At 46.3% G+C, this 21,453-nt stretch overlaps 2 protein-coding genes across 2 annotated transcripts in view; one reads left to right on the plus strand and one right to left on the minus strand.

Moving 5' to 3' along the window:
• Positions 1-21,453, minus strand: part of LOC120392530 (killer cell lectin-like receptor subfamily B member 1B allele C) — a 126,081-nt gene that overhangs the window by 40,090 nt on the left and 64,538 nt on the right. The window lies entirely within an intron of this gene.
• LOC120392514 (killer cell lectin-like receptor subfamily B member 1B allele A) overlaps positions 3,299-21,453 on the plus strand; it is a 30,054-nt gene continuing 11,899 nt past the window's right edge. Inside the window, exons 1-2 of the mRNA XM_039517317.1 lie at positions 3,299-3,431; positions 4,416-4,490. Of these exons, the coding sequence (XP_039373251.1) occupies positions 3,404-3,431; positions 4,416-4,490 (103 nt within the window). The 5' untranslated portion in view covers positions 3,299-3,403. The remainder of the gene's footprint in view (positions 3,432-4,415; positions 4,491-21,453) is intronic.

Consider the following 21,453-nt stretch of genomic DNA (forward strand, 5'->3'; position numbering starts at 1 on the left):
TGTTTTATTTTGCTTAGTAACTTACTTTGTTCTGTCTGTTATTACTTGAAACCACATAAATCCTACTTTTTATACTTAATAAAATCACTTTTGTTTATTAATTAACCCAGAGTAAGTGATTAGTATCTGGGGGAGCAAACAGCTGTGCATATCTCTCTATCAGTGTTATAGAGGGTGGACAATTTACCCTGTATAAACTTTATACAGAGTAAAATGGATTTATTTGGGGTCTGGATACCAATGGGAACTGGGTGTCTGGCTGCTGGAGATAGGTAACCTGTTGAGCAGTTTTTGGTTAAAGTCTGCAGCTTTGGGGGCATGGACCAGACCTGGGTCTGTGTTTGCAGCTGGCAAGCGTGTCTGGCTCAACAAGGCAGGGTTCTGAAGTCCCAAGCTGACAGGAAAAATGGGCTCAAAGGCAAATTCAGCACGTCAGGTGACAGTCCTAAGGGGGTTTCTGTGACCAAACCCATCACAGGTAGGTGTTCATGCCCAGGCATTGAGGTTTCTATTGTTCTGTAGGGTCTCCCATTCAACCATGTGGATTGGAACCTAGACAGCCCTAGTGGCTCCATGTCCCAAACACCACCTGCTTTCTCTGGCCCAGGGGAAGCTCTTAAGCCCCCTGCATTTATTGTTCATAAAAGTAAATTCCCACTTTCATCACAGGGGGCTATGGTGGTTAGATGGGAGAGAAAAAAAGGGCAGGGAAGGAGGGGAGCCTGCAGCAGGAGCCCCAGAAGCTGGCAGGACCAAGCTTCTGCCCCAGCAGCTGCCCAGCCCTGGGGCCTCCTGTCATTTGGGGACCGCATGCCAGGGCACCCTGTGTTTTACTGTAAATCTGTCTCTGCATGGAAGGGCTGGGTCGGGAAGAGCGGGGCTCTGTCTGTGGGGACAGACTGGCAGTTAGTCAGGGATGTGGGGGGGTTGGGAAGAGCGGGGCTCTGTCTGTGGGGACAGACTGGCAGTTAGGGATGTGGGGGGGTCGGGAAGAGCGGGGCTCTGTCTGGAGGGGACAGACTGGCAGTCAGGGATGTGGGGGAGGGTTGGGAAGAGCGGGGCTCTGTCTGTGGGGGACAGACTGGCAGTTGGGGATGTGGGGGAGGGTCGGGAAGAGCGGGGCTCTGTCTGTGGGGACAGACTGGCAGTTAGTCAGGGACGTGGGGGGGTTGGGAAGAGCGGGGCTCTGTCTGTGGGGACAGACTGGCAGTTAGTCAGGGACGTTGGGGTTCGGGAAGAGCGGAGCTCTGTCTGTGGGGACAGACTGGCAGTTAGTCAGGGATGTTGGGGGGTCGGGAAGAGGGGGGCTCTGTCTGTGGGGACAGACTGGCAGTTAGTCAGGGACGTGGGGGGGGTTGGGAAGAGCGGGGCTCTGTCTGTGGGGACAGACTGGCAGTTAGTCAGGGATGGGGGGGGGCGGGAAGAGCGGGGCTCTGTCTGTGGGGACAGACTGGCAGTTAGGGATGTGGGGGGGTCGGGAAGAGCGTGGCTCTGTCTGGAGGGGAACGAATGGCAGTCCGGGAGGTGGGGGAGGGTGGGTAAGAGCGGGGCTGTGTCGGTGGGGGACAGACTGGCAGTTGGGGATGTGGGGGGGCCGGGAAGAGTGGGGCTCTGTCTGTGGGGACAGACTGGCAGTTAGTCAGGGATGTGGGGGGGTCGGGAAGAGGGGGGCTCTGTCTGTGGGGACAGACTGGCAGTTAGTCAGGGATGTGGGGGGGTCGGGAAGAGCGGGGCTCTGTCTGTGGGGACAGACTGGCAGTTAGTCAGGGATGTGGGACGGCGGGAAGAGCGGGCTCTGTCTGTGGGGACAGACTGGCAGTTAGTCAGGGATGTGGGGGTGGGCGGGAAGAGCGGGGCTCTGTCTGTGGGGGACAGACTGGCAGTTAGTCAGGGGTGTGGGGGGGGTCGGGAAGAGCGGGGCTCTGTCTGTGGGGACAGACTGGCAGTTAGTCAGGGACGTGGGGGGGTCGGGAAGAGCGGGGCTCTGTCTGTGGGGACAGACTGGCAGTTAGTCAGGGACGTGGGGGGGTTGGGAAGAGCAGGGCTCTGTCTGTGGGGGACAGACTGGCAGTTAGGGATGTGGGGGGGGGAACGGTGTGGAAGAGTGAGGCTCTGTCTGAGACACAGACCTGCACTCGGGTTCATAATGGCTGGATGGAAGTTTCTGTAAGAGCAACTTCCATTTGTGAGGAGCCGACTGTCAGCCAGGCATAGCGGGGGAAGGAAGGCTCTGGAAGTGCCGAGTTCTGTTTGTGACGTGGGCGGGGGGAGGGGGAGATACTGTTAGTAAGTCAGTGATGAGAACAATGGAGGAAAGTTTGTGACAGAGCTCGGCTCATGGGATGGGGGCCCGTGGGTGGTGGGGAATTGATTGGCAGTTAGGGATATCACTGGGGCTCTGGAGGGAAGTGGGGAAGATTTTGGCAGGGCTGGGGCAGTTAATAAGATGGGGGCAGAGGACAGACTAGCAGGGTGGCAGGTCAGGGATGGTGTGTGGAGGACAGCTTTGAGAAGTAATGGGGTTTATTAGTGAAGCACAGACTGAATGGCCATCAGGAGTATAGAGCTGGAAGGTTCTGGAAAAGCTTGGTTTTGTTGGGGGCAGAGCCTGACAGTTAATCAGACATTGTGGACTCGGGGGCTAGAAGGTTCTGCCAGAGCCAGGGCATTTCCAGGAGGTGATGGTGGGATGGGGGTGGGGTAGAGAATAGACCAGCAGTCAGGAATAGCACAAGGGGGTGGGAAGGAAGCTCTGGGCTCTTAGTTTTGGGCAGACAGTCAGTCAGGGGTGTGTTTGTAGGGATGGAAGATTCTGGAAGAGCAAGAGTCTGACTGTGAATGGGAAACAGAATGAGGGGTAGAGTGTAGGAATGGGAGGCTCTTGCAGAATCAGGGGAGTTACTAAGGAGGTACAGACGTGAACAATTGAGAACGGGTTCTGGCAATGCATGAACGGGAGACAGATTGGTGGTTAGCGGAGCTGGTTGAAATTCTCATTCCAAGTCTTTTTTTGTTGTCTTTTTTTATCAAAACTAAAATGGAGAAAAAATTAAGTTTACCTCGGTATTGCATTTTTGTCTAAAAGCCAGAATATATTGATGATTCAGTTGCCAGAACTTGCAAATTCTTCCATTTTCAATCAAAACCTGAAAGCTTGATTTAAACAAGGTTTTTTTTGTTGTGTTGACATTTTTCACCAAAGAAAAAAGTTTTCAGTCAGTTCTATCAGTTATTGCAGGATATCACAGCACCTGGAGAAGCGGCAACTAGCTAAAGGGAAATGCTCCAGAAGTACTGGATAGAGCAGGGTAGGGAACGGTTTTCCCATCCTGTGGGAATTTCTGCAGTCTTTGAAGTCTTGCAATCCTGAATCACGACAAAAAGTCAAAATCCAAAAATTTTCATGAACCTGGAGGAGAAAAAATATTCAGTTCAGTTGAAACACTTGATATTGACCTTGAACCTTTTTTAACTATAAATTAACTAAAATTTCAAAATGAAAAGTTGTTTTGAATCAAAAAATAAATCTTCATTTTGACAACATCACAACAGGACACTTCAGATTCAAAACTTTCTCACATTTCTTTCAAATCAGGAGGTTTGTCTCAAAACTAATCCTTCCCGCAAATAGTTTTGGTTTTTCTGATTTGAAAAACTTTGTTGGAAAATTTCCAACCAGCTCTAGTGCTGGGGCAGCTCCAGGGGTGGGGCCTGGCAGATTAGTCAGGGGAATTGCAGAGGCCTGGAGAGGGTGGGGGAAATTTTGGTAGAGTTGTAGGGTGACTGTATGTCCCATTTTGGCAGAGATGGTCCCTTTTTTAAGCCCTGTCCTGATTGTTTTCACAAAAGTGGGCATTTGTCCCCTTTGTTCTTGCCAACTTGATCAGTTAGCAAGAGCAAACAGGACAAATGCCCACTTTTGTCAAAAAATTGGGGTGTGGAGGAACCTGTGGTGGGAGGGGAGTGAGTGGCGATTACAGTCCTGCGCAGGAGCGACTCCAGCCCTAGCCTTGCACGGCACGGGGGGGCAGGCAGGATGTTCGGGCGAGCAGCAATGCCAGCCCCAGCCTCACATGGGGAGGGCAAACAGGGCTCAGATTAACAGTGACGCCAGCCCAAGCCCTGCTGCCAGTCCCAGCCTGAGGGTGGGAGGAAGGGGGCAGGGCTTGGGTAAGCCCCATGGGGTGGGGGCTCATATGTGTGGATTGGGCCAGCCCCGGGGGTGGGGGATGCTCAGACTAGCCCCATTTGGGAAATATGGTCACCCTATCGAGTTTGGGGAGGCAATGTGCCAGTCTACTTTAGTCCTGTCCAGTTACCTCTGATTGGGGTCTCCCTGCAAATTCTCCTTTGTATCTGCGACTGCCTTCAAGCTCTGATAACCCTTCCTTCATCTGTTCCCTGCCCTGCATCAGCTGGTGACCCCCTCACACCTGCAGCATGTGGATCGTGGAGTCAGGAGGTGGAACTGAACTGCAGCTTTCCAAATGGTGAGTGGGGAGGGGAGATGGGGAACTGGTTCTTGGCTGTAACTAGGTAGAGTCAGCCAAGACTGAGATTTGGGATCTAGGTGGTTGCTCTGACTACTGAGTAGGGGAAAATAGGGGAATGGGGCCTAGGACACTGCTGGCAATCTGTCAAGGACATTGTGGGGACCTGAGGCTGGGAGAAGGGGTTGGTCAGGTTGGGTCCATGTACGCTAACTTCCACCATGTGTGATGTCTCCAAATCCAGTCAACACTATTGCGTTGTATACTGTAGTGAACTGGGCTAGAGCTTTATAACTGATATCACATGCAGCATGCCTAGAATCTGAATGGTTGTTTGTGTAGGTACTAAATGCGTTTAATTCCAGTGTTTTTAACCTGCTAAAAACTTGCTTGCTACCAAGTGTTACCCTTGTCATTTGGACTATATAGGGCCAATAATTTTCCATCTCTAATATTCAGGACTGTGATTCTTAGCCTTGTCAGTGACTCGCTTCACTTCAGCTGTAACAAGCTGCTTAGAAGCATAACTATTTCAAATCAGAAACTTAAAAGTAACTAGAGGACTTATGTGCATTTAAAGAACTTGGAGGAAAACAGGATTGCAGATCTTCTATGCCACTACTGACCACCCCTAACGTAACAACAGGATGCCTCAAGTAGTAGTGTTAATAGATCATTAGCTAGCTGTCCTTCTAAGGCCAGGACTACACTAGAAACTTTTGCCAGTATAGTACTGTCTGTCAGGGGTGAGACTTTTTATCGTGACGTCTCTATTCTATACTGGCAAAGTCCTAGATATAGATGCGGTTATATCAACATAAAAGTACTTTTGATGGTATATATTATTTTGCTCGGGGAACTGGTATAAGATCTACTGGCAAAAGCACGTTTTTGCTATTATAAACTGCATTTACACTAGGAGGGTTTGCTGGTATAGCTTTACTGGCAAACGTCTTATAGTGTACACATGGCACAAGTTATTTCTGAATCAGTGTCCTAGCAAGGTGCTACTGATGCTGTGGTAATGGAAGAGGTGGTCTTGTTTTAAAAAGTAACTCAGGTGCTTTGTATTGCTGTATTGGCAGCTTTTTACATAAAATGTAATGCTAAGCTCCTGCTCACTTTTTGGCTACTAAGCCAGATTTTTAAAAATGTGTAGTATTGCCCACCACATTGCATATCTCCCTCCACATTGAGGGAGGGGGTGAATTTCATAAAACCTTTGGGTTTGTACCCCTTAAAGGGAGTGGGCACCAGAGCGTTGGGGTGAGCCCCTAAAGCTGAATCTTTCCAGAGGGGATCTCTGTCTCTCTGTGCAGGTGGATGTGGCCTTGCCTGCAGGGGCGGCTCCAGGCACCAGCGCAGCAAGCACATGCCTGGGGCGGCAAGCCGCAGGGGGCAGCCTGCTAGTTGCCATGAGGGCGGCAGTCAGGCAGCCTTTGACATCATGCCTGCGGGAGGTCTGCCAGTCCCGCAGCTTTGGTGGCAATTTGGCAGCAGGTATGCCAAAGGCGTGGGACCAGCAGACCTCCTGCAGAAATGCCGCCAAATCCGTGTGACCAGCGAACCACCCGCAGGCATACCACTGAAGGTCGCCTGACTGCTATGCTTGGGGCGACAAAAAACATAGAGCCGTCCCTGCCTGCCTGTGTGCTTGGCTGGAAGAGGCTTGTGAGGCTAACACAGCCAGGCCAGGTAAAGGGGACCCAGGCTGGCAGAATAGGCTGACTCAGTGGCACCCTAGCACATCAGATCAAAAGGCCCAAACCCATCACATCTACCCAACTTCTTGGGTTTGTGGGGATTTTTTTCATTAAAGCAAAGATTTTGTTAATGGAAAAATATACTGAAGCAAAATATTCAAAGTGACCTTATAGCCTACCTATTAAACATGTCAGGATTTTGTATGCACAATCTAGTCTGTGGTTTAAGTTGCGTAAACTGACTTTTGAAAATTGGCCCTATATTGAAATAAGGACTGCAGGATTAGATGCTCTAATGCAGGGGTTGGCAACCTCTGGCACGTGGTTTGCCAGGGTAAGCACCCTGGTGGGCCAGGCCATTTTGTTTACCTGCCGCATTGGCAGGTTCAGCCGATTGCGGTTCCCACTGACTGTGGTTCGCCATCCCAGGCCAATGGGGGATGCGGGAAGCAACGCGGGCAGAGGGATGTGCTGGCCGCGGCTTCCCACCACTCCCATTGGCCTGGGACAGCGAACTGCGGCCAGTGGGAGCCACGATTGGCCGAACCCTCCGGACATAGCAGATAAACTAACTGGCCTGGCCCGCCAGGGTGCTTACCCTGGAGAGCCGCGTGCCAGAGGTTGCTGACCCCTGCTCTAATGTATAGAGTCATTCACGGCAATTGTCTCTGGGATAAAATGTTTAATATACAGCAACATTACACATCACTTTAGATCAAGATACGAAGAACAATATGGTAACTGCATCGCTGTAATTAGAATATTTTTTTCTTCAGCTGCCATTCATGCCAATATCCATGCAGTAAAACGACTACTTTAATGGGCATTGTATACTGAGAACTTACTGTAAAGAGATTTAGACTCTATAGGCATTTCTTAACTGACTACACCACCTCAAGATAGGCTTAATGTGGTTAAACATCTTGATATTGTCCCTCTAAATCTATTCTCTCATCTAGTAACTTTCATTTGAGTGGGCATTAAACCCATTCATTTAAATGTAGCTCTGCAAAACTTTCTCCAGTTTACTTCTTTTCAACAAAAGGAAATGCAGGGTGTCAACAATACAACTGTACATTTCAATGTGCAGTACCTCAAGCGCCTCAGCTCAGCTGCCTTTTTATAAAGACATCTTAACACTGATTAGTTCATGGAATAGACTTGTTTATTTACTACTAGCAAAAGCCTGTGTGGCCATGCATACCTGTGTTACCACTTGGTAACCACTAACATTGCACATTTCTTTGCTGCCTGCCTCTGCTAAGCAACCAGAGCACTTGCTGCTAGCTGTTCTGCACAGTCTCTCAGAATGTTTCCAAAGAGCTTAAGGCTTTGTTTAAAAATGCACAGTTGCTTCCAGCTATATGCTGTTGTGATGCTGTTCATTTTAAAGCTTTGGTTTTCAAACTGTAAGGTGTGCTCTCCTGGGTTACAAGGCAAGTGTGAGGACCTGACTGTTTAACAATGCTGAGTCTTCTACTCTACCTCTTGTTGCTGCTGCCAGGCTGGAAGAAGGAGGAGGAAGGAGGAACAAATATAGTACCTATATTTAAGAGAGGAGGCAGAAACAATCCAGGAAACTAAAGGCCCATTAGTTTGACCTCAACTGTATGCGAGGTCTTAGAACAAATTTTGGGAGAGTAATTAAAGATAGAGGTAAATGGCAAATTGGATAAAATACAACATGGTTTTACAAAAGGTAGATTTGCTAGACAGCCAGACCAACCTGATCTGTCTTTGAGAAGATAACCACTGTTTTAAACAAAGAAAATGAAGGAGATCTAATCTGCCTGGAGTTTGGTAAAGCATTTGATACAATTTCATATGGGAAATCCATTAGTTAAATTGGAGAAGCTGGGGATTAATATGAAAAGCAAAAGGAGAGTAAGGAACTGGATAAAGGGGAGACTACCCTGTGTCATACTGAAGAGTGAATTGTCAGTAGGGTGACCGGAAGAAAATATCAGGACACACTGGTGGGGAGTCCTGCCGGTGGAGGGAAAAAAAACCCAAAAAACAGGAGTGCAAAATATTTGGACAAATTGCGTTCCAACCATACATCGGTCGGGACGCGGGACAAACGCCTAAATATCAGGAGAGTCCCAATTTTATCGGGACGTCTAGTCACCCTAATTGTCAGGCTGGAGGGAGGGTACTAGTGGAGTTCCTCAAGGATCAGTCTTGGTACCAATTTTGTTTAACATTTTCATTAATGACCTAGGCACACAGAGTGGGAGTGTGCTAATAAAATTTGCAAACGACACAAAGTTGGGCGGTATTGCCAATACAGAGGAGGAATGGAATATCATAATGAGTTGGGTGACCTTGAAAACTGGAGTAATAGAAATAGGATGAAATTTAATAGTGCAAGGTCATGCACTTAGGGACTAGCAACAAGAATAAGCAGGGGATTTATCAGTTGGAAGTGACAGAAGAGGAGAAAAACCTGGGAGCATTGGTGGATCACAGGATGACTGAGCTGCCAATGTGATGCAGCTGTGAAATAGGCCATTTCAATCCTAGGATGTGTCAGGCAAGGCATTTCCAGTAGAGATAGGGAACTTGGGAAGTGTTAACATTGTACGAGCCATTGATGAGACTTTATCTGGAGTACTGGGTGCAGTTCTGGTCTCCCATGTTTCACAAAGATTATTTCAAACTGGAAGAGGTGCAGAGAAGGGCTGCTAGGATGATCAGAGGAATGGAGAAACTCCTACAAGAAGAGACTTGAGGATATCGGCTTGGTTAGCCTAACAAAATGAAGGCTGAGGGGAGGTATAATTGCTCTCTATAAATATGCCAGAGTGATAAGCTCCAGGGAGAGAGTGGTGCTATTTAAGTGAAGGGCCAGTGGTAGTACAAGAACAAATGGATATCAACTGGCTGTCAACAAATCTAGGCTTGAAATTAGATGAAAGTTTCTAACCATCAGAGGAGTGAAGTTCTGGAACAGCCTTCTAAGGGAAGTAGTGGGGGCAAAAAACCTACCTTGTCTTAAGTCTGAGCTTGATAAGTTTATGGAGCGGGTGGTATGATGAGGTTGCCTACGCTGGCAAATAGTCTATCCATTACTGCAGTTAGAAAATACCTCCAATAGCTGGTGATGGGACACTAGATAGGAAGAGTTCTGAGTTACCCATGGGAAAGAATTCTCTGTTGTCTGGCTGTTGGGTCTTGCTAAAATGCTCAGGGTCTAACTCATTGCCATATTTTAGGGTCAGGAAGTGGGTTATATTTACAGCAACACTGTGCGGGGGTCACCTTTTTCTGAAGTATGGAGTATGGGACACTTGTTGGTTTGAAGTGGAGTAAATGATGGATTCTCTTTAACTAGAAGTCTTTAAATCAAGAATTGTGGAATTCTGCACCTCAGCCAGTATTTATGGACCCACTACAGGAGTGGTTGGGTGAGGTGCTGTAGCCTGCAATGTGCAGGAGGTCAGACTAGATGATCAGGAGGGTCCCTTCTGGCCTTAAAGTCTATGAGAAAGGGGGCAAGGCCTCTCCCTGAGCAGGAGAGGAGGATCTGGTCTATCCTGCTCACCTCTCCAGAGGCTGAAGTATAGGCACCCCCTTGGGAAGTAGTTCCTCCCTTCCCACACAGGCTCTTGCATGTTTGCTGGGATCGTGCCAGGAGCCTGAGGTCTGTGAATGGTTCTGGAGGGTCCCAGGGCATGAGCATGAGGAGAGAGGCTCAGACTGGCTGCCTGAGTCCTGCTGGGGCTGCCTGGTCAAAGCATGTGCCTGGCTGGGGATGCTTGTGTACTGGGGAGCATCAGGATGCCCCAGCTGGGATGGGCTATCAGGCCCTAAGCCTCTGTGGGAAAACTGTTTCCTTAGAGGTGTTCATGCATGGGACATGACTCTCTGGAGAGAAGGTGCAGTAAAATAGTGTGGGAACCTCTTCTAAGAGTTTTTCAAGTTACAAAATACTCTACCCTCTCCTATTCCTATTTCTCTAGGCTTTTGGAGCCTTAACTTTTGCTTTTCTTGACTTTAACTGAGCACGTTTGCCACACGGAGGGTATATCTGCACTGCAGACCCAAGTTAATTCTGGAAACCCAAATTAGCTAAACCCAGGTACGAGAGTCCATAGTGCTAGGCCACAGTTGAGTCATACTTGTGTAGCCATATCCACTCTGGTGCTACACTAACGTGGGTGAGGGACTAGGACTTCTAGAAGCATATCCCATTCTGCTTAGCACTGCACAAAACTGCAGTGTTGTATGAATTGTTTGGCGGTATATTGTGGGAGAACTTGTCTGTCCTTTCTGGGCCCTTCTGCTGGAGTGTTCTCAGCCCACAAACTCAGTAAAGTAAAGCACTTCGGAGCTGGCATGTTCTAGACTCCATGCCAACCAATAGCAAGGTATAGATCCAGCTCAGGATGATGACCTGTTCCAGTTATTAGCACTCATGAAACCTGATTTTGTTCTTGATGTCTTGGCTTCCACTATTCAGGCTGATGGTGCTGCCCAAGTATGTGAATGTCTCTGTGTTGGTGAGAACATTATCCTCTATCCATACTGGTGATGGTGAGGAAATATTAAAGGTCATGATATTTCATAGAATCATAGGACTGGAAGGGACCGTGAGAGGTCATCTGGTCCAGTCACCTGCACTCATGGCAGGACCAAGCACCATCTAGACCATCCCTGACAGGTGTTTGTCTGTCCTACCCTTAAAAATATCCAATGATGGAGATTCCACAACCTCCCTAGGCAATTTATTCCAGGGCTTAACCATCCTAACAGTTAGGAAGTTTTTCCTAATGTCCAACCTAAACCTCCCTTGCTGCAGTTTAAGCTCATTGCTTCTTGTCCTATCCTTAGAGGTTAAGAACAACAATTTTTCTCCCTCTTCCTTGTAACTCCACTTTTATGTACTTGAAAACTGTTCTCATGAGGAAGGACACTCTGGAGCTGTGTGAGGAATTTTCCCTGACCCTCCAGCACCAGGATATGCAGATGAGGGAGGCCATACCAGTGCCAAAGTGGGTTGCTGGAAGCTGGCTTGCCCCGACTGCTGTGGATTGGTGGCTAACTAGTTTGGTGTAGTCAACTGTTGGTGTAGTGATGAGGGAGGTTTGCAAGGCAATTATTGCTGTGGTTTACCCATGGGTGGTGAAAATTGCTAATGTCCCCAAAATAATAGCTGGCTTTCAGCGAATGAGCTTCCCAAACTGTGCTAGAGTCATCAGTGGCACATATGCACATTAGTGTCCTTTCTGGTTTTCAATATTTATCACTCATTATGCAGGCCTTGGCTGACCACAGAGAAAGGTTTGTGAACGCAAGTGTGGGATTCACCGGCAGGGTGCATGATGCCAGGATATTTCAGAGATCTGGCACTTTCATATTTATTCCTTCTTAATAGTGTGTATATCATTCAATGCGGTGTCTGTACCCACTGTTATTTTATTACATCCAGCCTATCCTCTACTACCCTGGCTCATGAAGCCTGACCCTGGTTTCAGAGCACCTGGCACAAGGTTTAACTAAATACTGAGCAGTTGCAGGACTGTGGTGGAATGTGCATTTGGCTGACTGAAGACACGATGGCTCTGCCTACTAAACCATTTGGGTGCCAGTGTAGATAATGCAAATTGTGTTAGTGGGGCATACTGTGCACTGCACAACACATGAGGATAAGGGAAAGGATTTCCACCAGGACACACACAGTGCTGGTTTACAGGCCTGATACAGGCAATGAGGAAGTGTGCCTCGGTGCAGGAGAGCAAAGGAAGGAAGGGACATCTTGTGTGGACCATGTCCTTGATGTGGAGGAGAAAATCCAGGGCAAAACGGGATAGTGTGTCACATGACATCCAATCCAATGAGCATCTGTAACCATCTGCCCTGTATCCTTTGGCACACACCCTCCACAAAGTTTGGACACCAGAGAAAAATCAGATTCAGTAAATGAAATAGTAAGGAAAAGCAAACCCAAGTTATACAGAAAATAAACATAGAGATGCAACTTCAGGCTTTGCACGTCTATATCAGATAAATTCCCTTTTCTGATATGTTACCTCAGCAATTCCCAAACATTTTCCCTGCATGACCCCATTTTCAGCCTTATGGCTTTCTGCAACCTCAGACACCATGAAGGGTGCCTTGACAAAATGGTGGCCTCTGCATAGCTGACCTTGCATGCAACGTACATGCAAGGTCATGTTGTGAAAAGCAAAACAGTGGGACCCCCTTCATTCATGGTGTGACCTCCCCTTGGAGTCCCAACCAACCCCCTAGTTTGGGAACCGTTGAGTTACCTGTTGCCTCTGAACAGTTTCCCAGTGTGCCCTTGTCATAGAGGGGATCCGGTGTTTCACGGACAGCTTAGAGGCTGTCCCTCAGTTTCTGGATACCTTTCACTTCAACCCCCTTCTTTTAACTGCGTTTGCGGGCTCTTTGTTTTTTCTTTCTCCCAGACTATGGTAATTCACAATTATTCAGCAGGTGGGGAGTGGGGGTGAAATTCCCTCTCAACTTGGTAGCTGGGGCTTCTGTGTCTTACCACTAATGGTCCATCATTTGTCTTTTCCTGGGTTGTACCAGGGATCATTACTTGTGTCTGATTTTGTGTAAACACCTGTCTTGCTCGGCACGCCTGTGGATGCTCCACCGAAGCCGCGGGACCAGCGGACTCTCTGCAGGCACGCCTGCGGGAGGTCCACCGGAGCCGCCTGCCGCCCTCCCGGCGACCGGCAGATCACCCCCCACGGCATGCTGCCCCAAGCACGCACTTGGCGTACTGGGGCCTGGAGCCGACCCTGGCTGAGAGGATGAAGGCCAACCAGTTTCTGCCCAAAGACTGTCAAAATCAATTTTAGGGTGCATTATACTCTGTTACAAGTCAGCTAGATTACATCCTCCAGATAATATTGGAACCCCTTTCACTAGGGCACAAGCAGCCTCAGCTGCTTCCTTGAGAAGCATTCCCATTCTAGACATCCGCAAAGCAGAAACTTGGGTTGCCATACACACCTTTTCCAAACACTACTTCTTGGTGGAAGCATCCAGAGCAGATGCTTCCTGTAGAGACCTGTATTGCAATCTCTTTTTAGATAGTCTGAGCACCCAAGTTCTTATTTTACATCTCTGTGAGTTTCCAAGAGTGGAATATATATATGGGCAAGTACTTGAAGAGAGAAGTTACTTACTTGGAGAGTAGTTGGAGTTTGTCAAGATGGATTGTCCATATGTGTATTCCATGTCTTGTCCTCCTTCTCTCTTACTTTAGAGTCCTGTTACGTACGTGGATGCTGTGGTGGTGAAGGAACTGAGTGGCAGTTGGATCCACACTGCCCTTTATAGCTTTGATACAGGAGCAGGAGGGCAACCAGGGCACACATGTGGCCCAAACAAACAATGCTGGCCAAAACACCCCAATCTCAAGCACCAGGGTGCATGCACACCAAGAGTAGAATATACATATAGAGAACTCTCAAACTCCAGTTACTGTACAAGTAAGAAACTTGTATAGAAAAGTTCAAGTTTGGACTAGCTGGGGATTTGTGGTGGTGGTGGTTGAAGTATGCTGGCAGAACTGTGTAGAGTACACAGCATGAGTCTGTACAATATTTGGATGTGGACAGCACTCTCATGAGAATCTGTTTCACTGGGAAATTGTGAATATTTGCATGTAGGTATCACAGTCTATTTTTGTATATGTTCTCTAAGAAAATGTCAATTCCCCTGTGGTAGGATTTTGGTCCCCTTCAGTGATTATAAAGAAGATGTAGGTGAAGAGGCCCTTCACAAGTGTGAAATGCAGAGCACGGTCTGACACCTGAGATCACACAGGAAAGAAGCACAAGGTAAACCATTGCTTAGGCAGGCTCCTGTCACTGTTGAAGCTTCTGTAGTAGGTAATTTCCACTGAGGTAGTGGAGCAGACAGAAAAAATAGCATTAAAGAAAAGAAACTTCAAGCCAGAGTTTGAGGTAATATTTGCTTACCAGGGAAGCAGGGCAAATTGCATGATGATGTTGCATTCCATTAAAGTATTTCAGTGTAAGGGTAGATAACTAAGTCATAAGCGTGTCTTTGTAGTGTTTCCTCTGACCACCATGGGATCTCTGACCATGGGTGAACTGAGAATAGAGGACTTCTTTTGGGAGGTGAGAGTCTGGCATCCGCACACAAAGTCCAGCCCAGCAGAGTTGGTGCATGAGGGTCATTGCTTCCATGCTGATGATATTGGCTTCAGTGAGGATGCTGGCATTAGTGCAGCGATCTTCCCACTTGATGCGAAGGATCTTCCGGAAGCATTATTGGTGGTACCTCTCCAGACTCTTGAGGTGCTGTCAATAGGTCACCCAGGTTTCGCATCCATAAAGGAGTGTTGGAATAACAATTGTCTTATAGACCTGGATCTTGGTGTCTTGCCATAGGTAACAGACCATGAAAACAAATTGGAGCAATTTCCCAAAGGAAGTACTTGCACACTGGATCCTGTGCTGGATCTCACTGTCAATTTTTGCATTTTGAGAGAGTTGGCTACCAAGGTAGCAAAAGTGCTCGACTGTCTCCAAAGTCTGTTCCTTTATAGTGATTTGTAGTGGGTCATGTGCAAGGTCTGAAGCAGGCTGAAAAGGCACTTTAGTCTTCTCAATATTGAGTGAGAGTCCTAGGTTTCTGTAAGCTTGTGTAAAAAATCCAGTGTGGACTGAAGGTCATTCTCAGTGTGCAAAGCATGGCACAGCCATCAACATACTGAAGATCACTAATGGATGCCTGAGGATTTTAGACTTTGAGCAGAGACATCGAAGATTAAAATGTCGCACATCCATTCTGTATTGAATGTCAACTCCACTGGGAAGGAGGTCTTTAATGAGGACCTAAATGACTGCTAAATAGATGGAGAACAGGATTGGGGCAATAACGCATCCTTGCTTGACCCCAGTTTTGATGACGAAAGGGTCCATCTCAAGACCATACAGAGAACTGTGGCAGTCATCTGATCATGAAAAAACCTTAGGATCTTAATAAATTTTGGAGGACAGCCAAATCGGGCCAGCACCTTCGACAGAGCTTCGTGGTTGACCGAGTCAAAGGCCTTTGTCAAATTGATGAAGGCCATGTACAGATCCTGATTTTGCTCCCGAGACTTTTCCTCCATTTGGCAGACAACAAAGATCATGTCTGTTGTCCTGTGGAATGGTCTAAGACCTCACTGAAATTCCAGCAATATTTCCTCAGCAAGGGGAAATTTAAGAGGTTTAAGAGGATATGGGCAAGAATTTTCCCTGCTGTAGATATTCTCAATGCAATACCTCAATTTCCACACTCTGACTGATCTCCTTTCTTAAAGATTGTAACAGTGTTGGCATTTCTCAAGTCTTCTGGAATCTTCTCATTATACCAGATATGAAGAAAAAGTTTGTGGAGCTTCCTTACCAGTTCTTCACCTCCAAACTTGTAGGCTTCAGCTGGTATGTCAACTGGTCCTGCTGCCTTGTTGTTCTTGGTATGCATAATGGTTCATGTTACTTCTTCAAGGACAGAGGGGTCAGCAAGAGATTCTCTTTCACTTTATTGAGGTATAGATTTGATAGTGGCATCAGAGACAGTTGACCCACAGTTCAGGAGTAACTCAAAATGCTCCTTCCATCTGGCTTTGATGGCTTTGCTTTCTTAAAAAATATGTCGATCCATCTTGGGCTCAGAGTAGTGTGGGACCATGGGAGCATTGACCATAAATGGCCCTTATTGCCTGAAAAAAGCTTCTGATGTCATGTTTATCAGCATAAAACTCAATCTCCTTGGTCTTTGCTCACCATCACTTATTTTTGATGTCATGGATTTTTCCTTTGGGCTTCAGCTTTGAGTTGCTTGTATGACTCTTTCTTCTGCTGGTGTAATATGTCATTTTGCCATATGTGATGAGCTTTTCTTTTCTGGTCTAGCAAGCCCTGAATGTTCTCATCATTCTCATCAAACCAGTCTTGGTGATGGTGGCTGACATAGCCAATGGACTCAGCACATGCTGAGAATGGCAGTCTTTAATCCCTTCCTGCTCGGTTGCTTTCTGGGATGGCACATGTGAAATCCTGTCACGTATAGGGGCTGTGCTGGAATGGAGCATGCTCAGTGATTTGGGGGTTTAGCAGTGGAGCTCTAACAAGTCTCTACTGAAATTGTGCAAAGTACAATTTGTTAAAGGCTCATAACTTGGCCAAATTTGAGTGGCTTTTCACTGGAACTGCTAAAGCCTTTCCCTGATAGCAGGGTGATTTCTCCCACTCCGCAATGTCATATTGAAGTCCCTGCGCCAAAGCCTGGAGGTGCTAGAGCTTCTGCAGAAAATTCTCATAACCAGGTCATTAACATGGGTAGAACAATATGGTTTTCCCTAATCTCACTCCGAAATGGCTGAATACTTTTGCTGAAACTTAAAAAAAAAATCAGCCTGAGGCAGACACACAGCAGGAAATTTCAGCATGAACAGTTAAATCTGGCAAAGTTATAAGCTATTGAAAACAGGGTCTTATAATGGAAAGTGTGAAGCAACATTAAGTATAGGTTTCACTAGCTGTGTCACCTATAATAAAGCACTTTTTATCTATGCATCTCAAAGCATGTCGTCAATTAGCCAGATTTTCAAAAGCCCCAAAATATCTCTGAAAATCTGGTCCAGTATCATTATCCTCATTGTAGGGATGGGGAAACTGAGGCACGGGAAGATTCATGTGACTTGCCAAGGTCACCCAGCAGGCTAGTAGTAGAACCAGAAACAGAACAGAACTCAGATCTCCTGAGTGCAAGTCTAGTAGCAGAGCCAGTGGACAACACTGCTTCCCAATGAGGAATAGAGATGGTTTTTGGTCTTTGTAAGAATGGATCAGGACTTTTTAAACTTTCTCTTCCTCTTAATCCGTTTACTGGCAGGAAATCCACCAGAATTTCTCTCTCTGTGTGTGACACACACACATATCTATATATCTGTATAGATATATAGGTAAAGTATAAAATTTCTGAGTGAATTTAAAGTGGTTCAATTCCCATCTCTTCCATGCTATGTTATTTCCTTGTTTTACATAAGATGCTGGGCTTGCTGTACAGTTGAGACTTTATAGTTGTATTGTCAACCTGCTAGTTAACGAATTGAGAGTGGCAGTGAGTGTTGTAGGAGATGCAGGCTACCAGCATATGACCAGTGCCCTCCAACTCTATTTCCCACTTGACATGACACTGTGCAAATGCAAACCGAACAGTTTTACTGTGGGCACAAATTCTATTGAGCCAGTCTCAGTGCTGCCAACTCCCATGATTTTGTCAGGAGTCTCATAATTATTGTTTTCCTTAAAGCCCCAGCTCCTGGAGTCAAGAGGAGATGTGATGATTTGAGGCTTCATGCCTAAAAAAAGAGAAAGTTTCTAGCCCTCATGGCTGTGGAGAAAGCTTCAAAATGTGACCCCACTGCACCCTAAGGGCTCAAAAAGCAGAAGGCAAATATAGAACATCAACTCTATTATTTTTTATGTAATCTCATGATTTTAAAGCCAATCTAATGATTTTTGGTGAGCCTGACTCATGATTTTTGAACATTTGGGGCTGGCAGTACTGCAGTCTATTGAACTGATTCCGGTATTATCAGTCCTCAGACATGGAGTCCTATCCTGTGTGGTGCTGAGTGCCTGTAGCAGGGCCTTCACCCTGCTCTGACATGGAAGGGGTTAAAAACAGCCCTGGGAAAGGGCTGCTGTAGGAAGCCAATCAGGAGCAGGCTTGAGGCAGCCAATCAGGGCCGGGCTGGGAGTATAAGAAGGCCTAAGGGAGGAACTGGGTCAGAGTTTCACTCTGACTCTGGAGTGGGAAGGGCTAGGTGTCTGGGAGCAAGGTACCTAGGGCAGGGTGAGGCGAGCTGAGCTGGGGAGCTCCAGGCTGAGGCCTTGATAAAGGCATACGCAGGTACTGGGGCTGGGAGGTGCAGCCCAGGAATAGGCAGAGAAGCTGGTCTGACCCCCTTGCCAGTGATGAGTGGCCATTACAGACTGTGTCTGCCCCAGTGAAAGGGGGCTGAGTGATGACTGGCAGTAGCCACTAAGGCAAGGTGGGTATAGAGGGTTGGGGGTTCCCCTGGGAGGGGAGACCCAGAGTGAGGGGGTCCTGCTTGGGCAGGCCTCCAAGGTAAAGGGCACCATGGGGGCCTGAGGCAGGAGAGACACTGGCCATCGGGAGGAATTCCAGAGGCTGGAAAAGAGCTAATTCCCAGGACGACCAGCAGGAGACACCGCAGTGGTGAGTCTTGACCTTGCTACAGTGCCCTGGCCTCCCATTGACTTCAGTGGGAGCTGAGGTTGCACCACAACTCCTACGTTCAGGTTTTGATCCAGCAGAGCCTCTTTTCCCTGGGGAAGGCAGTTCAGCCACCACATGCAAAAGAGTTGTTTTGTTTACACAAGAGTTGAGTGCCCAACAACAGAGAGAGAACTAGGGCGTACATGGAAGATGGCTGCTCCACTGAAAGGCGAGGGGAACGCCAATTGACTATTTCCCTCTTTTATGCTTTAACTAGACTTTCTTGCCATGTGAATTTTCAGAGCTGCCATGCTAAATGCATCAGGGCTCAGCTTACTTGTACTACTGACAAATAATTGTGCTTCTGAAATCCTAAATACCCTACTGCAGAACAGCTCTCCTGTCCTGAGTGTTTTCAAGCACAACTCAGCCTGGTTGCTATCACATAGGCATTAATTGATTAGCCTGGGTGCATGGACTTCTCAAATGACCAAGGGGAAAGGAAGTACAAAAGCTTCAGAGAGATGACAGACACTTCCTGAGTTTGGATACATTAGCTCATATATAAATGAGGCTGCTCTTAGACTCCGTCCTCTTCTGTACGTGCTCTCCCTCCTCTGCGCTTGTCATGGCAGGTGAAATAGTTTATGCTGATTTAAACATTTTGGGAGCCACTTCCAGCCCATTGCATCCACCTCGGCACCTCAGTAAGTCTTTAATTTCTTAGTTTTGTACTAGTATGATCTCTCTTTTTGATTACAAAAATGCAGTCCTAATGTACTTTTTTATTATTTGAATTGTAGCACAGATAGCTCAGAAAGAAGGTCTTTAGAACCAAGGAGCAGCTCTATATGTTATGTTCACAGAGTGGGACTTCTGAGAATGTGAAATCCCCTACAATTGTCAGAACTGGATATGGAATTTCTTTAAAGCATTATTATAATGTGCATTATATCAGTATTAAAACAGCCACAACACTACAAGAGTAGCCACTGGCAGCCTATACACAATTACAAGTGCAATACAATACATTATTGCATGCTATCTTTCATACATATTTGGAGGATTGAAGTAAGCTAGAGAATCTACAATTTACTATAGTGGGATAAGTCAAAGGGGTAAGGAGCAGGGCATTGGTCAAGTCTTGGGAAGAGTGAACAGAGCAGAAGGAACCTGGGAGGCTCCAGGAACAGGAAGGATTTCATTGTCTCATTAGAGAGGATTAGAAGAAAAGAGGTGAGGAGATATTTAGGTAACTGTGTCATGGAGCCTGCGTCACTAATAGGAGCAGAGTGAAGAAAAGGATTTAGTAGCCTCTGGTTAAAGGCCCAATGTTTATTTGAGGAGGTTAGGAACTGTGGCTGGAGAAAAAGGGAAGTTTGGCTACCAGAAAAAATTACAGGCAACCAAGGGATTTTACACAGGATTCAGAAATGGGAACACGTTCCCACCTTCCCTTCTATCTCTGAGTGCAGAAGAGGAATAAACATGTCTCCCACCAAATGAATTTTCAAAAGTCCTAACTTAAAGGAGACTCTCAAAGAGGAACATAGTAGCAAGGATGGGAGGAGAGAGGGAAAATGAATATCAGAATAAGGAAGAAATAAGGAACTGAGCTAAATGTTAACTTAAGGCAGAGGTTCTCAAGCTTTCCATACTTGACTCCATGTTACTACAAGTTTTAGGGCACCCATCCACGTATCCAAAAAGAAAGGGATTGTGGTCACAGCCCCCTGAAACCTGTTTATGCCCCAGTGAGGCTAAGAATCCTTGACTTCAAAGGATGCAAAATGCAAGCATAAAAATTACAGAGCAATTTTTAAAGGATTTGCCAGAAAACTGGTATTATTTGAAACTTTAAAATCTTTATGATGATCTTTTAGAACTGATAAAATAGTGTAGATGTTAATCTCTTTTCACAGTAGTACGGTAGAGTGATAACCCAATAAGACTGTGGCAGTTCGCCTTTTAATAGGAGTATTAAGCCTTTAGTATTAAGAAATGATTTAAAAGTGACAATGAATAAAACACAAATTAAAATTGATATTTGAATTTTACCTGTTAGTTTGGCAAATGTAGGTCCATTACTTAACAGGAAAAGAAAGCAAATAAAGGCTGACACAGAAAGTTGAGGTGTTTCATGCCCTTTTTGCTTCAGTCTTCACTAAAAACATTAACTTTGAGCAGTTACGTAACACACTGTTAACAAGGGGGAAGGATCTTGGGCCAGAATATGGAAAGAACAGGTTAAAGAATGTTTAGATAAGATAGATGCATTCAAGAAAGCAGGGCCTGATTAAATTCACAATAGAGTATTTAAGGAAATAACCAAAGCAATATCAGAACCATTAATTGGTTTTGAGAACTCATGGAGGATGGGTGAGGACCCAGGGGACTGGAGAAAGCAAAACACAGTACTCATCTTCAAAAAGAGGAAAAAGGAAGACCCAGGAAATTATAGACCAGTCAATACCTGGAAAGATACTGGAACGAATTATCAATGAATTTGTTCAGACCTAGAGGACAATAAGGTGATAATTAGTAGCAACATAGATATGTCAAGCACAAATCATACAAGACCAATCTAACTTCCTTCTTTGACAAGGTAACTGGCCTAGGGGCTGGAGGGAAGCAGTAGACATGATGTATCTGGATTTTAGCAAGGCTTTTGACACAGTCCTACATGACAATCGCATAAGCAAACAAGGGACATGTGGTTTCAATGAATTTACTATAAGATGAGTGTACAACTGGTTCAAAGACCATACTCGGAGAGTAGTTAACAATGCTTCACTGTCAAACTGAGAGATCGTATCAAGTGGAGTTCCACGGGTGGCTTTCCTGGGTCCAATATTAGTCAATATTTTCATTAACAACTTAGATGACGGAGTGGAGACTACACTTGTAAAATTTGTGAATGACAGTTTCTAGCTAGGAGTGGTGCAAGCATTTTAAAGGACAGGATTAGAATTCAAAATGACCTTGATAAATGGAGAATTGGTCTGAAATCAACA

The sequence above is a fragment of the Mauremys reevesii genome, unplaced genomic scaffold (assembly GCF_016161935.1).
Source record: "Mauremys reevesii isolate NIE-2019 unplaced genomic scaffold, ASM1616193v1 Contig1, whole genome shotgun sequence".
Classification (NCBI taxonomy): Eukaryota; Metazoa; Chordata; order Testudines; family Geoemydidae; genus Mauremys; species Mauremys reevesii.